Source organism: Somniosus microcephalus, unplaced genomic scaffold (assembly GCF_052327205.1).
Source record: "Somniosus microcephalus isolate GS21.2 unplaced genomic scaffold, FLI_Smic_1.0 unresolved_chr4, whole genome shotgun sequence".
Lineage (NCBI taxonomy): Eukaryota > Metazoa > Chordata > Chondrichthyes > Squaliformes > Somniosidae > Somniosus > Somniosus microcephalus.
In genome coordinates, this window is record NW_028225182.1 from 40,448,416 (window position 1) to 40,462,982 (window position 14,567).

Sequence of the window (14,567 nt, forward strand, 5' to 3'; positions counted from 1 at the left end):
GGTTTGGAGCCAAGTACTCGTCGGCTTGCAGTGATGCTCACTGCTCCTGCAAACCTGTCCCCAAAAGCCGGTTCAGTCAGAATCCTTTTTTTAAGTAAGGGAGTTATTTTGCTTGTAACAGCTTTCTGAGAAAAGGCTTTTATTTATTTCGTTATCTCTTGCTCTGCCAATACCTACTTCCTACCTCAGCTTCTCTCTCTCTCTCTCCATCTCACGTCCTCTTGATGTCTCTTTCATTCCCTCTCTCTCCTAGAATCAGACAGCACAGAAGGAGGCCATTCGGCCCATCGTGCCTGTGCCGGCTCTTTGAAAGAGCTCTCCAATTAGTCCCCCTGCCCCCCTGCTCTTCCCCCGCAGCCCTACAATTTTTCCTTGTCAAGTATTTATCCAGTTCCTCTTTTGAAAGTTACTGTTGAATCTGCTTCCGCCGCCCTTTCAGGCAGCGCGTTCCAGATCATAACAACCCGCTGCGTAAAAGAAATTCTCCTCATCTCACCGCTGGCTCTTTTGCCAATTACTTTAAATCTGTGTCCTCTGACTACCGACCCTCCTGCCAGTGGAAACAGGTTCTCCCTATCCACTCACACCCACACGCTCGCTCTTTCTCTCTTGCACTGATCTCTCATCTCCGCTCTCTGTGCACCTTCACTCGCGCTCTCTCGCACGCTCGCACTCATGTCCGGTCTCGGCACCCTCTTGCTCACTCGCTCCCTCTCTTCCGCCCGCACCCCTTCCCCCTGTGTCTGGTGAGCCCTGGCGCTCTCTTACTCTAAATTAAAAGCAGTCGCTGTTTGTCCCCGACTCTCCTCTGCTCCCCCCGCACCTGCCGGGACTCCAGCAGTCGTTCTGCGCTCACTCTGAACTGCTGCGATCAGACTCTTATTTCTTTAAACGCTTCAAGTCCTGTGGGCGCTGCTGGCAAAGGCGGCATTTATTGCCCACCCCCTAATTGCCCTGAGGTGGTGGTGATGGGTCTTCGAACTGAGGGGCTCGCTAGGCCACTTCAGAGGGCAGTTAAGAGTCAAACACATCCGTGTGGGACTGAAGTCACATATAGGCCCAGACCGGGACAGGACAGTAGATTTCCCTCCTCTAAAGGACGTTAGTCAACCAGTCGGGGTTTTTACGACAATCCGACAGCTTCACGGCCACATTTACTGATAACTGCTTTGCATTTCCATTCTTCTATTTAAAAAAAAAAACAGAATTCAAATTCTCAACATGCCACGTTGGCATTTGAGCCCGGGCTCATAACCACTACGTCACCGTCCCCTTGAACCTTGCCTGTCCCTGTGCTCAAGTGGTGAACTGTGCCAGCTCTGGACAGCCAGCTCAACAACAGAAACCAGCTCCTGTTCCCGTGCTCCCAGCTCTCCGCTCGCTCTGTGACAAGATGTCCCTCTCCTGAAGGTCAGTTGGAATCGCCACTCTACTCGTTGCCAATCCCCCCCGCCCCCCCTCAAAACAAGGTCAGCGACCCGCTCTGGATTGTGGTGACATTAAATTGTGGAAACGCACAGACACAGACGCGCGCAGACACAGACGCACACAGGCACAGACACAGATGCACACAGACACAGACGCGTGCAGACACAGACACACAGACGCGCGCAGACACAGACGCGCGCAGACACAGACGCGCGCAGGCACAGACGCGCGCAGGCACAGACGCGCGCAGGCACAGACGCGTACAGACACAGACGCACACAGACACAAACACAGACGCACACAGACGCGTACAGACACAGACGCACACAGACACAAACACAGACAGACGCACGGAGACACAGGCGCACAGACGCGCGCGCAGACACAGACGCGCGCGGAGACACACGCGCGCGGAGACACAGATGCGCACTTGCACAGACACAGACGCGCGGAGACACAGACGCACACAGACACAGATACGCACTTGCACAGACACACACACACGCACAGACACAGGCACACACATCCACCCACACAGTTTCTGGTCGGATATTCCAAGTGCTGACAGCCACCTTTTTATTAAAAAAAAAAAAAAATCTATTTTAAATTCTGCTCAATTCTCTCTCTTCACCATTCGGTGCTGATCTTAAATCAATGCCCTCTGGTTACCGACTCACTGACCAGTGGAAATAGTTTTTCGCAGCACGTACAGGGAGAAATCGTGGCTTTTCATAGTTCCCGTTATTAAAATTCCACGGCGCACTCGTGGTTCCCCATCCCAATCCACAACGACAGTCAGCGGGACCGTATAACCCAAAGCCATTGACGCAAACACTGATTAGGGAGGAGGCCGTTTCTCCGGGAAATACAGCTTATCGACCAGTCAGCAATCCTGAAAATCGTAACCCTAGCGAGCCCCAAAGTACAACGTGTCATCATAGGAACAGGAGGAGGCCATTCGGCCCCTCGAGCCTGTTCCGCCATTCAGTGAGATCATGGCCGATCTGTTCCTCAACTCCATCTACCTGCCTTTGCGCCATATCCCTCGATACCCTCACCCAACAAAAATCTAGCCATCTCAGTCTTGAAAACTCCAATTGATCCACAGCCTTTTGGGGGAGAGAGTTCCAGATTTCCACCACCCTTTGTGTGAAGAAGTGCTTCCTGACATCACCTCTGAACGGTCTGGCTCTAATTCTGAGATTACGTCGCCTTGTTCTGGACTCCCCCCCACCAGAGGAAATAGTTTCTCTGTAACCACCCTATCATATCATTTTAAACACCTCGATCAGGTCACCTCAACCTTCGACACTCCAGGGAATGCAAGCCTAGTCTATGCAACCTGTCCTCGTAATTTAACTCTTTAACCTCCGGTATCATTCTGGTGAATCTAGGCACATGGGAACAGGAGTCGGCCATTCAGCCCCTCGAGCCTGTTCCGCCATTCAATGAGATCGTGGCTGATCTGCGACCTAACTCTATGTACCTGCCTTTGGCCCATATCCCTTAATACCTTTGGTTAACAAATATCTATCAATCTCAGATTTAATATTAACAATTGATCCCGCATCAACTGCTATTTGCGGAAGAAAGTTCCAAACTTCTCCCACCCTTTGTGTGTAGAAGTGTTTCCTAACTTCACTCCTGAAAGGTCTGGCTCTAATTTTTAGACTCTGCCCCCTAGTCCTCGACTCCCCAACCAGCGGAAATAGTTTCTCTCTATCTATCCTATCAGTTCCTCTTAATGTCTTGAAATTACCCCTTGACCTTCTAAATTCTGGTAATACAACCCTAGTTTGTGTAATCTCGCTTCGTAATTTAACCTTTGGAGTCCGGCTGTCATTCTGTACTCCCTCCAAGGCCAGTATACCCTTCCCAAGGTGTGGTGCCCAGAACTGCTCTAGGTGTGGTTTAACCAGGGCTTTGTATAGCTGTAGCATGACTTCTACCCCTTCACTGCACCCCCTCCAAGGCCAATAGGGGAGACTCCATGGTGTCTCTTCCCCAACACCCCTCGGTATATTGGGTGGGGGGGAGCTGCGCTCTATGCCCCCACCCCCAGGATTGTACGGGCTGTTGAGCACAGTGTCCCCACAGTATGCGGAATGGCCGGTTCTTCCTCCCATTCAGAGGCCAAGGGGGGGGGGCAGTCCCTTGCGACCAGCCGGCCCTCGCTGTCTCGGGTACCCCCCTTTGCCGTGAGCTGACCGCCTGTGACCGGCTGCGTTGTTGTTGCAGGGCTGCAGCGGTGTGGCCGCAGACTGGTGCGACAGAGGGACAAATGGAAAGAACGGAGAAGAGGTACCTCAACGCTGAGGGCGAGGACGAAATGGTGAGTCGAGGATTCACCGTCCCGTGTGATTCTTGGGGAGCAGCGCTGGCAGAGAGGGTGGGGAGAGGTCATGGCTTGGGCAGGGGGGCCCTGGGAGGGGGAGGGTTGGGGGGACGTTAACCGAGATGGGGACAGGGCTGCCAGCACTGGGGTGTGGGGTGGGGAGATTGCTGGGCTGGGCTGCGGGATTGGGAGATGATTAGGGTGAGGGGTGGAGAGTTGCCTAGACTAGGGACGGGGAGATGGGTGGGGGGAGACGGGTTGGGGCGGGGGGAGACGGGTTGGGGCGGGGGGGAGACGGGTTGGGCGGGGGGGGGACGGGTCGGGGGGGGGGACAGGTCAGGGCGGGGGGGGGGAAGACGGGTCGGGGCGGGGGGGGGGGAAGACGGGTCAGGGCGGGGGGGGACGGGTTAGGGCGGGGGGGGACGGGTTAGGGCGGGGGGGGGACGGGTCAGGGCGGGGGGGGGGACGGGTCAGGGCGGGGGGGACGGGTTAGGGCGGGGGGGGGACGGGTCAGGGCGGGGGGGGGACGGGTCAGGGCGGGGGGGGGACGGGTCAGGGTGGGGGGGGACGGGTCAGGGCGGGGGGGGACGGGTCAGGGCGGGGGGGGACGGGTCAGGGCGGGGGGGACGGGTCAGGGCGGGGGGGGGACGGGTCAGGGCGGGGGGGGACGGGTCAGGGCGGGGGGGACGGGTCAGGGGCGGGGGGGGACGGGGTCAGGGCGGGGGGGGGACGGGTCAGGGCGGGGGGGGACGGGTTAGGGCGGGGGACGGGTCAGGGGCGGGGGGGGGGACGGGTCAGGGCGGGGGGGATGGGTCAGGGCGGGGGGGACGGGTCAGGGCGGGGGGGGGACGGGTCGGGCGGGGGGGACGGGTCAGGGCGGGGGGGGGACGGGTCAGGGCGGGGGGGGACGGGTCAGGGCGGGGGGGGACGGGTCAGGGCGGGGGGGATGGGTCAGGGCGGGGGGGACGGGTCAGGGCAGGGGGGACGGGTCAGGGCGGGGGGGGACGGGTCAGGGCGGGGGGGGACGGGTCAGGGCGGGGGGGGACGGGTCAGGGCGGGGGGGACGGGTCAGGGCGGGGGGGACGGGTCAGGGCGGGGGGGGGACGGGTCAGGGCGGGGGGGGACGGGTCAGGGCGGGGGGGGGACGGGTCAGGGCGGGGGGGGACGGGTCAGGGCGGGGGGGGACGGGTCAGGGCGGGGGGGGACGGGTCAGGGCGGGGGGGGACGGGTCAGGGCAGGGGGGACTGGTCAGGGCGGGGGGGGACGGGTCAGGGCGGGGGACGGGTCAGGGCGGGGGGGGGACGGGTCAGGGCGGGGGGGGACGGGTCAGGGCGGGGGGGACGGGTCAGGGCGGGGGGGGGGGCGGGTCAGGGCGGGGGGGACGGGTCAGGGCGGGGGACGGGTCAGGGCGGGGGACGGGTTAGGGCGGGGGACGGGTTAGGGGGGGGACGGGTTAGTGGGGGGGACGGGTTAGGGCGGGGGAAGACAGGTTAGGGCGGGGGGGGGGACGGGTCAGGGGGGGGGGGACTGGTCAGGGGGGGGACTGGTCAGGGCGGGGGACGGGTCAGGGCAGGGGGGACTGGTCAGGGCGGGGGGGACGGGTCAGGGCAGGGGGGACTGGTCAGGGCGGGGGGGACGGGTCAGGGCAGGGGGGACTGGTCAGGGCGGGGGGGACGGGTTAGGGCGGGGGGAAGACGGGTTAGGGCGGGGGGGGATGGGTTAGGGTGGAGGAGGGGGGTTAGGACGGGGGAGGGGGGTTATGGTGGAGGAGGGGGGTTAGGACGGGGGAGTGGGGTTGGGATGGGGGAGGGGTGTCGGGGCGGGGGGGGACGGGTCAGGGTGGGGGGGAGACGGGTCAGGGTGGCGGGGAGACGGGTCAGGGTGGCGGGGAGACGGGTCAGGGTGGCGGGGAGACGGGTCAGGGCGGGGGGGAGACGGGTCAGGGTGGCGGGGAGACGGGTCAGGGTGGGGGGGAGACGGGTCAGGGTGGCGGGGAGACGGGTCAGGGTGGCGGGGAGACGGGTTAGGGTGGCGGGGAGACGGGTCAGGGTGGCGGGGAGACGGGTTAGGGTGGGGGGGAGACGGGTCAGGGTGGGGGGGAGACGGGTCAGGGTGGCGGGGAGACGGGTCAGGGTGGCGGGGGAGACGGGTCAGGGTGGCGGGGAGACGGGTTAGGGTGGGGGGGAGACGGGTCAGGGTGGGGGGGAGACGAGTCAGGGTGGCGGGGAGACGGGTCAGGGTGGCGGGGAGACGGGTCAGGGTGGCGGGGAGACGGGTCAGGGTGGCGGGGAGACGGGTTAGGGTGGGGGGGAGACGGGTCAGGGTGGGGGGGAGACGGGTCAGGGTGGCGGGGAGACGGGTTAGGGTGGGGGGGAGACGGGTCAGGGTGGCGGGGAGACGGGTCAGGGTGGCGGGGAGACGGGTTAGGGTGGGGGGGAGACAGGTTAGGGTGATGTCTCTGGATTAGTGGCTGCTGCTGCCCGGGCTTGTATTGAAATCTTTTACCGTTGTGGCTTTCACAGTGATGGCTGAGCCTCTCCCCCGGGGTCAAGGACGGGTAGGTTTGGGGGTCAGGCGAGGTAGGGTTGGGCTCAGGCGGGCCGAGCTGGGCCGGATTCTGCCGACTCTCTTGGCTCTGTGTCTCCACAGGAGGTGTTGGGATTCCGGCCCTGCTGGTGGAAGCTGGGCCTGGTGGGCGCGGGCACTGTGTGCAGCGGCGGCCTGCTGCTCCTCTTCCTCTACTGGATGCCGGAGTGGAGCGTCAAGTGGATGTGCAAAGAGGTCTCGGTCAAAGAGGCGTCGGTGCTGTTGCTTTGGACCACGGTAAGAGAGCGGCGGTGGGGCCCACGGCCGTGGCGGCTTTAAGAGGGAGGGGGGGGCGGAAAAACTGTGAACCCGATAATCATGTTACAGTTTTGTACAAATCCACATCGGTTTGGCTCAGTGACTAGCACCCTGAGTCCATAAACCAGGCCGACACTCCCAGTGCGGTGCTGAGGGAGTGCTGCACCGTCGGAGGTGCCGTCTTTCGGATGAGATGTTAAAGGATCCCACGGTTACTATTTAGAAGAAGAGCAGGGGGCATTCTCCCCAGTGTCCTGGGGCCAATATTTATCCCTCAATCAACATCACTAAAAAAAACAGGTTGTTATCACATTGCTGTTTGTGGAGTCTTGCTGTGCGCTAGTTGGCAGCTTGTGCTGCAAGCTGGGTGCACAGTGCCACCTGCAGCTGGTCATTGGTACTGCCAGCTGGGTCTGCAGTGCCACCTGCAGCTAGTCAGTGGTACAGCAAGCTGGGTCCACAATGCCCCTACTAAATCTGCTAGGATGACCCCATTCCTTTTACTAAGCGCCGTCTCTCACCCCATTCCCCCCACTCTGCTAATGTTGGAAATGCGCCGGAGTTCTGTCAGAATTTGTAACGACCCCTAGTGTCAGCTGTGGCTCGGTGGGTAGCACACTCGCCTCTCTGAGTCAGAATGGCTGTGGATTCGAGTTCCACTCCAGAGACTTGAACGCAAAAATCACATGGGTTCGGGTGGGATGGAGAGTGATAGAAGATTTGAGGTTAGGATCAGATCAGCCATGATCTTATTGAATGGTGGAGCAGGCTCGAGGGGCCGATTGGCCTACTCCTGCTCCTATTTCTTGTGTAATCTAGGCTGACACTCCCGGTGCCAGTACTGAGGGAGCGCTGCACTGTCGGAGGTGCCGTCTTTCGGATGAGACGTTAAACCGAGGCCCTGCCTGCTCTCTCAGGTGGACGTAAACGATCCCACGGCCACTATTTCGAAGAAGAGCAGGGGGAGTTATCCCCGGTGTCCTGGGCCCAATATTTATCCCTCAATCAACATAACAAAAACAGATTATCCGGTCATTACAGGAAACTTTGGTTTATCCGGAGGTTGTATGTCCGGAAACCTCGATCTAACGGCAGAAATCAGCAGCCGTTTTGGTTAGGTTTTTTTTCTTCTAGCATTTTTTTTTTTTTTTTTTTAACAGTCTGGCTCTGGAAAGCGTCTCTGTAGCTTAGCAACAGCTTCAGAGACGCTTCCAAGGTACGGGCCGAGTGTTTACAAGCTGTTGCTAAGCAACAGTGTTTGTTGTCAGGTACGGAGATGAAAACCTCCCTATCCTTCAACATTAGCGCTGGTCTATCCGGAAGTTTTGATCGATCGGCAGCAGCTCGGTCCCGTCGGTGCCGGATATCGCGAAGTTTCCTGTATCACGTTGCTGTTTGTGGGATCTTGCTGTGCGCAAATTGGCTGCCGCGCTTCCCACGTTACAACAGTGACCACACTCCAGAAAAGTACTTCATTGGCTGTAAAGCGCTTTGAGACGTCTGGTGGTCGTGAAAGGCGCTATATAAATGTAAGTCTTTCTTGTGAATTAGAAAACTGGATAAAACAAGTCGGGGGGGGGGTTTCAGATTCTGACAGCTGTCACCGAGAGGCACTCCCGCTAATTCAGTTCCAAGGCTGCGAAGTAGTGCAAAGGCCTTTGATCAGGCAGCGAAAGGCGCCAGAAAGGCAGAAGGGGTAGTGAAAGGAGCTCAGTCGGGTAGGGAGGTGGCGCACGGCGATTGGAGCCCCCGGAACCAAAACTAAAACAACTTGCGCTTGTCAAGCGCCTTCAATGTGAAAAAAATGTCCCGAGGAGCTTCACCAATAGCACGAAAGGGGAGATGGATGTCAAGCCGAGAACAGAGAGACTTTATAAAGGGAGGTGCCTTTTAAGCGTAGTAAAATGCCCCCAAGACGCTTCACAGGAGCGATTATCAAGCAAAATTTCACACCGAGCCACATAAGGAGATAGCAGGACAGGTGTCCAAAGGCTTTGGTCAAAGAGGTCGGTTTTAAGGAGCGTCTTAAAGGGGGGAGGGAGAGGCGGAGAGGTTCAGGGAGGGAATTCCAGAGCTTAGGGCCCAGGCAGCTGAAGGCACGGCCGCCAATGGTGGAGCGATGATAATCGGGGATGCTCAAGAGGTTAGAATTGGAGGAGCGCAGAGATCTCGGAGGGTTGTAGGGCTGGCGGAGCTTACAGAGATAGGGAGGGGGGGGGCGAGGCCCTGGAGGAATTTGAACATGAGGATGAGAATGTTAAAGTCGAGGCGTTGCCGGACCGGGAGCCAACAACGTTGGTAAAGATCGGTGAGGGACATTTTGTGGCATTCGACATAAATGATTCGGCGGTAGAACAATGCTCGGAGAGCTGCACTCGCTGCGGCCTCCTGTACCTTTAAGGACAGTTACGGTATCTGTCTGGCCGACTGACAGGTTATTTCTTCCAACGTCTCTTCAGGACGAGTTCCGCACGTGTTTCAGAGTCAAAGTGCGCAGCATGGAGGCGCCGGGATACGAACCCCTGGGCGCGCTGTGGCCGAGCGATGACAAGGAGGCTGCGTACAGTCCGACCACCCCCGTGATCCAGCAGCCGGAGTGCGAGAAGGATCTGTTACCCAGGACCCCAGAGGTGGAAGGAGTTCAGGTCAGAGTGAGGGCTTTCTTTTCGCGTCTCGCTATCTATTTACAGGAAACTTTTTTTTTTATCCGGCACCGACGGGACCGGCGTGCTGCCGGTTGATCAAAAAGTCCGGATTACAGAGAGGTATACTTACTAAGGTACGAGAGCCCCGTACATGGCCACAGATCCAGGAGTCCCTGTTGCATGGCAACAGGTGCAGGAACCCCGGTTACACGGCCACAGATCCAGGAACCCCGGTTACACGGCCACAGATCCAGGAACCCCGGTTACACGGCCACAGATCCAGGAACCCCGGTTACACGGCCACAGATCCAGGAACCCCGGTTACACGGCCACAGATCCAGGAACCCCGGTTACACGGCCACAGATCCAGGAACCCCGGTTACACGGCCACAGATCCAGGAACCCCGGTTACACGGCCACAGATCCAGGAACCCCGGTTACATGGCCACAGACCCAGGAACCCCGGTTACACGGCCACTAATATGAAGTAAAACTTACCCGAACCTACTCCTGAATTTTGCCGGTTAAGAGAGGTTTCCGGTTATTTAGGTGCCGGTAAAAAGAGAGTTTCCTGTATAATGATTTGGTGCCCTCTGAGAGATCGGGAGGAGACGCGTCTTCAGGCTGCCTGGGCCCCTAAGCTCTGGAATTCCCTCTCTCTGCCTCTACCAACGTTGCCTCTCATTTTGTTTTGCCTGGCTTCAGAGTTTCTCCCATGTAAAAGCCGTTGGGCGGCCTGCGCGGGACCTCCAGACCGCTGCGTGGCCGCACAGCTTAACGGGAACGTTGCTCTCTGCCTCTCTCTCCTCCTTAAAACCTACCTCTTTTACCAGGCTTTTGGTCATCTGCCCTAACATCATCTTACGTGGCTCGGTGTCAAAGTTTTGTTTGATAACTGTCCTGTGAAGCGCCAGGGGACGTTTTACTACGTTAAAAGGCGCTATATAAATACAAGTTGTTGTTGTTGCAGTCGCTGTGACAGGGACAGACTTGCTGGTCTAACCAGTAACCATAACCCATTCCCCCCTGCATTATAACTGCACTACAGGAGACTGAGAGCATCCGTCCTATTGTCTAGCTTCATACGAACATGTCGGGCAGGAAAAGACGGGCTGCTCCATCAAGCCTGGCCCACTCACATGATGCCTGGAGCAGCGTGACTAGACATTATCCCTCTCTCCCTCCCCGCAGCCCGGTAATCTTCCGGGCGAGGCAACATAACAGAGACAAACCCAGGGCCAATAAGCGGGAGGGGGGAAAAATACCCTGGGACAATTCCTCTCCGACCCCCTCAGGCCATCGGGACTAGTCCCGGGAGATCGCGCGCACCGAGTGTTAATATGCACTTCTGAACTTTTCTTTCGTGAACTCCACATGGCCTCCCCGCCCTCCACTCGCATCCTATGAGGAGAGCTTGAGGAGACTCGGCCTATATTGCCTCGTATTTAGAAGAATAAGAGGTGATCTCATTTAAACGTATAAAATTCTTAGAGGGCTTGACAGGGTAGATGCTGAGAGGTTGTTTCCCCCTGGCTGGAGAGTCCAGAACTAGGGGTCACAGTCTCAGGATAAGGGGTCGACCATTTAAGACTGAGATGAGGAGAAATTTCTTCACTCAGAGGGAGGTGAATCTTTGGAATTCTCTACCCCAGAGGGCTGTGGAGGCTCAGTCGTTGAGTATATTCAAGACACAGATCGATAGATTTTTGGATATTAAGGGAATCAAGGGATATGGGGATAGTGCAGGAAAGTGGAGATGAGGTAGAAGATCAGCCATGATCTTATTGAATGGCGGAGCAGGCTCGAGGGGCCGAATAGCCGACTCCTGCTCCTATTTCTTATGTTCTACACGCTGATCCTCCTCAGTGTGATATTGAGACTCACCGGCTCCTACTCTCCTCCACCGCCCCCCCCCCCCCCCCCCCCCCGAGCTCTCCCCCCTCTTCCCCTGTGGCTCAGTGTGTAACTGCACTGCCCGGGGTAGATCCGAGTGATGGACCAGAGGGATCGAGTGAGCCGACCTCAACTGGCGCACCTCTGTATCCATAGTCTAGCGATAGGGAGGGAGAATTCACCAAGGTTCCTGTTCCAGATTGCAACCTGGCGATCCTGGGGGGGGTTGGGGCTGGTTGGTAGAGTTGGGCTTGGCTGAGATGCACCCCTTGCACGAATAGTGCACCGACACTCGTCTGCCTAGGCTGCGAAGGGGGCCACTTGGGCGGGGTGCAGCGGTGGAAGCGCGAGACTCCGGAAAGGTTGTGTTCCGACCCTCGACCCCTCCCGACCCTGATTTTTGCCTCCTCTCTTTCCGCCAATCAGGTTCGATATTTCGTCCACCAGAACGTCAAGTACGTGTGGAGCCCGCGGGGGCAGGCGTTCTGCAGACTGGCCGCACTGGAGGAGGGAGTCCCGTGCTCGGCGCTCCACGCCTGTCACAGCGCCGGGCTGCCCGCGCTCGCCAACAGCTATCGGTACGAGCCTGCGGAGGGTGAGGGGTGCTTGGGCCTAGGGATCAGGAGGGTGGGTCGGGCGGTGGGGTGGCGATTGTACAAAAAAGAAAACAGACTTGCATTTATATAGCGCCTTTCACGACCCCAGGATATCCCAAAGTACTTTATAGCCAATGAAGTACTTTTTGAAGTGGAGTCACTGTTGTAAAGCGGGAAACGCGACAGCCAATTTGCGCACAGCAAGCTCCCACAAACAGCAATGTGATAATGACCAGATAACCTGTTTTTGTGATGTTGATTCAGGGATAAATATTGGCCCCAGGACACCGGGGAGAACTCCCCTGCTCTTCTCCAAAATAGTGTGAGTTGGAGACACTCCGACACACAAGGGAGGGGGGACGAATTTCTGGACAGATTTATCCAGAATGCTGTCACACCCTAGAGGAAAGCACAGGTTCAGGAAGGGGAGGGTGTGACTGCTAGGGAGCCAGGTAGCGGGGATTTAGGAGAGGTTGAGAAGGAGGTCCCGCAGACACTGGCCCAGCCCAACAGGTACGATGTACTCGCTACCTGTGAGGACAAGGAGAAAGACTGCAGGGAGGTCAGCCACAATGCGGACCAAGGCACCCTGGCTCAGAAGGCTGTCCAAGGCGGGGAAGAGCAGGAAAAAAATGTGGTAGTGATAGGGGACTCTATAATTCGGGGGATAGATAGTGGCCTCTGCAGCCAAGAACGAGAATCCCGAAGGCTGTGTTGTCTACCCGGTGCCAGGGTAGGGGATATCTCACGGCGGCTGGAGAGGAACTTGGAAAGGGAGGGTGGAAATCCAGTTGTTGTGGTCCATGTTGGAACAAACGACATAGGTAGGAACAGGGAGGAGGTCCTGCTGAAAGAGGATCAGGATTAAGGATCTAAATTAAAAAGCAGGACTTCGAGGGTAATAATCTCTGGATTATTGCCCGAGCCATGTGAAAATTGGCATAGAAGTAGACAGATCAGGAGAATTAACACGTGGCTAAAGGGCTGGTGTGGGAAAGAGGGGTTCCTTTTCATGGGACACTGGCACCAGTTCTGGGACAGGAAGGAGCTGTACCGATGGGTCGGGCTCCACCTGAACTGGGATGGGACCCGTGTCCTAGCGGAAAGAGTAAATAGGGAGGTGGCAAAGGCTTTAAACTAGTAAGATGGGGGGAGGGATCTACAAGAAATGTAACCAGCCTAAATATAAATAAAACAGGGAAAGACAGCACAGGAAAGAATAAAGTAAGGGAGGACATTGATGGCAGGGGAATAAATAGAGTTATAGGACAGGAGTCTAAAAAGATGGTTAAACATAAAGTGAGAGGAAATCCTATTAAAAATGAGTTAAACTGTCTGTACAGCAATGCACACAGTGTCCGTAATAAAACAGGGGAGCTGGAGGCAATCATGCGTCGTGAGGAACCAGACATAGTAGGGATTACTGAGACATGGCTACAGAAAAATCAGGACTGGGAATTAAACATTGCAGGATATAACATATTTAGAAAAGATAGAGAGGGAAAAGGGGGGGTGGAGTAGCTGTACTTATTAGGGATAACATAATGGCAGTAGAAAAAAGTGATGTAGATATCAGCAAGACAAAAATAGAATCCATATGGATTGAGATAAAAGATAATAAAGGATCAATCACACTAATAGGTGTAGTCTACAGACAGACAAATTAGGGAAATGAGTAAAAAACATTGAATAATAATCCTGGGGGATTTCAACTACCCCAATATTAATTGGACAGAAGAGGTAGGTAATGGGGATAAGGGAATGGAGTTCCTACAATGTGTACAGGAGTCCTTTCTAACCCAATATGTAAAAAGCCCAACAAGGGAGGATTCGATATTGGATCTAGTAATGGGGAATGAACCAGAGAAGAGAAGTAAAGGTTGGGGAACATCTAGGCAATAGTGACCATAATATAATACGCTTTAAGATGATAATTGAGAAAGACATAAGAATGGCGAAAACCAGGGTAATAGATTGGAGAAAAGCTGATTTTTGAGGGGCTGTGACTAGAACTTGGGAAACAAAAATGGGCAACCATATTGGCAAACAACGATGTAGAACAGCAACAGGAAACATTTAAAACGGTGTTCAACAGAGTACAGGAAAAATATATTCCGCTAAAAGGAAAGAACAAACTACAGGAAACTCTTTGGTATCCAGCACCGACGGGACCGGGATGGTGCCGGTTGATTAAAAATTCCAGATAAGGAAGAAGGGACATGGAGTGACAATGGCCCAAGGTATGAGAGCCCCGTAACACAGCCAGAAGTGCTGGAGCCCCGATCACACAGCCAGAGGTGCTGGAGCCCCGATCACACAGCCAGAGGTGCTGGAGCCCCGTAACACAGCCAGAAGTGCTGGAGCCCCGTAACACAGGTACAGGGGACCAGGTTACACAACCAGAAGTGCAGGAGCCATGATTACACGGCAAAAGGTACGAGATCCCCGGTTACACAGCTGCAATTATACAATATACGGAAGCCTCAAAACCTACTCCTGAATTTTGCCGGTTATTAGAGAATTCCAGATAATTAGGTGCCGTTTAAACGAGAGTTTCCTGTAAACAATAATGAGACTCCATGGATGAATAAAACCATAAGGGAACAACTGAGGATAAGGAAAGAGGCGTACATTGAGTACACAGACAGCAGGGGAGTGTATGATAAGAGAGAATACAAAAAGATTAGGAGAGATGTCAAGAAAACAATTAGGGAGGCAAAGAGGAACTATGAAATTAAATTATCAAGGAACATAAAACAAAATAGTAAAATATTTTAGAGGTACATCAATAAAAAAGGAAGGTTGGGATGGGAATAGGGCCATTAA

The 14,567-nt window shown here is 56.0% G+C and overlaps 1 protein-coding gene across 4 annotated transcripts in view; it reads left to right on the forward strand.

The window, feature by feature from the left end:
* Positions 1–14,567, forward strand: part of LOC147090601 (polyamine-transporting ATPase 13A3-like) — a 98,674-nt gene that overhangs the window by 17,314 nt on the left and 66,793 nt on the right. For 3 of the 4 annotated variants that reach the window (XM_085977368.1, XM_085977372.1, XM_085977369.1), the window contains exons 3-6: positions 3,667–3,760; positions 6,413–6,586; positions 9,067–9,252; positions 11,572–11,723. In XM_085977368.1, coding sequence (XP_085833494.1) covers positions 3,710–3,760; positions 6,413–6,586; positions 9,067–9,252; positions 11,572–11,723 — 563 coding nt within the window. In that variant the 5' untranslated portion in view covers positions 3,667–3,709. Of the gene's footprint in view, positions 1–1,205; positions 1,411–3,666; positions 3,761–6,412; positions 6,587–9,066; positions 9,253–11,571; positions 11,724–14,567 lie in introns of all 4 variants that reach the window. The other variant, XM_085977370.1, reaches the window with a different exon arrangement.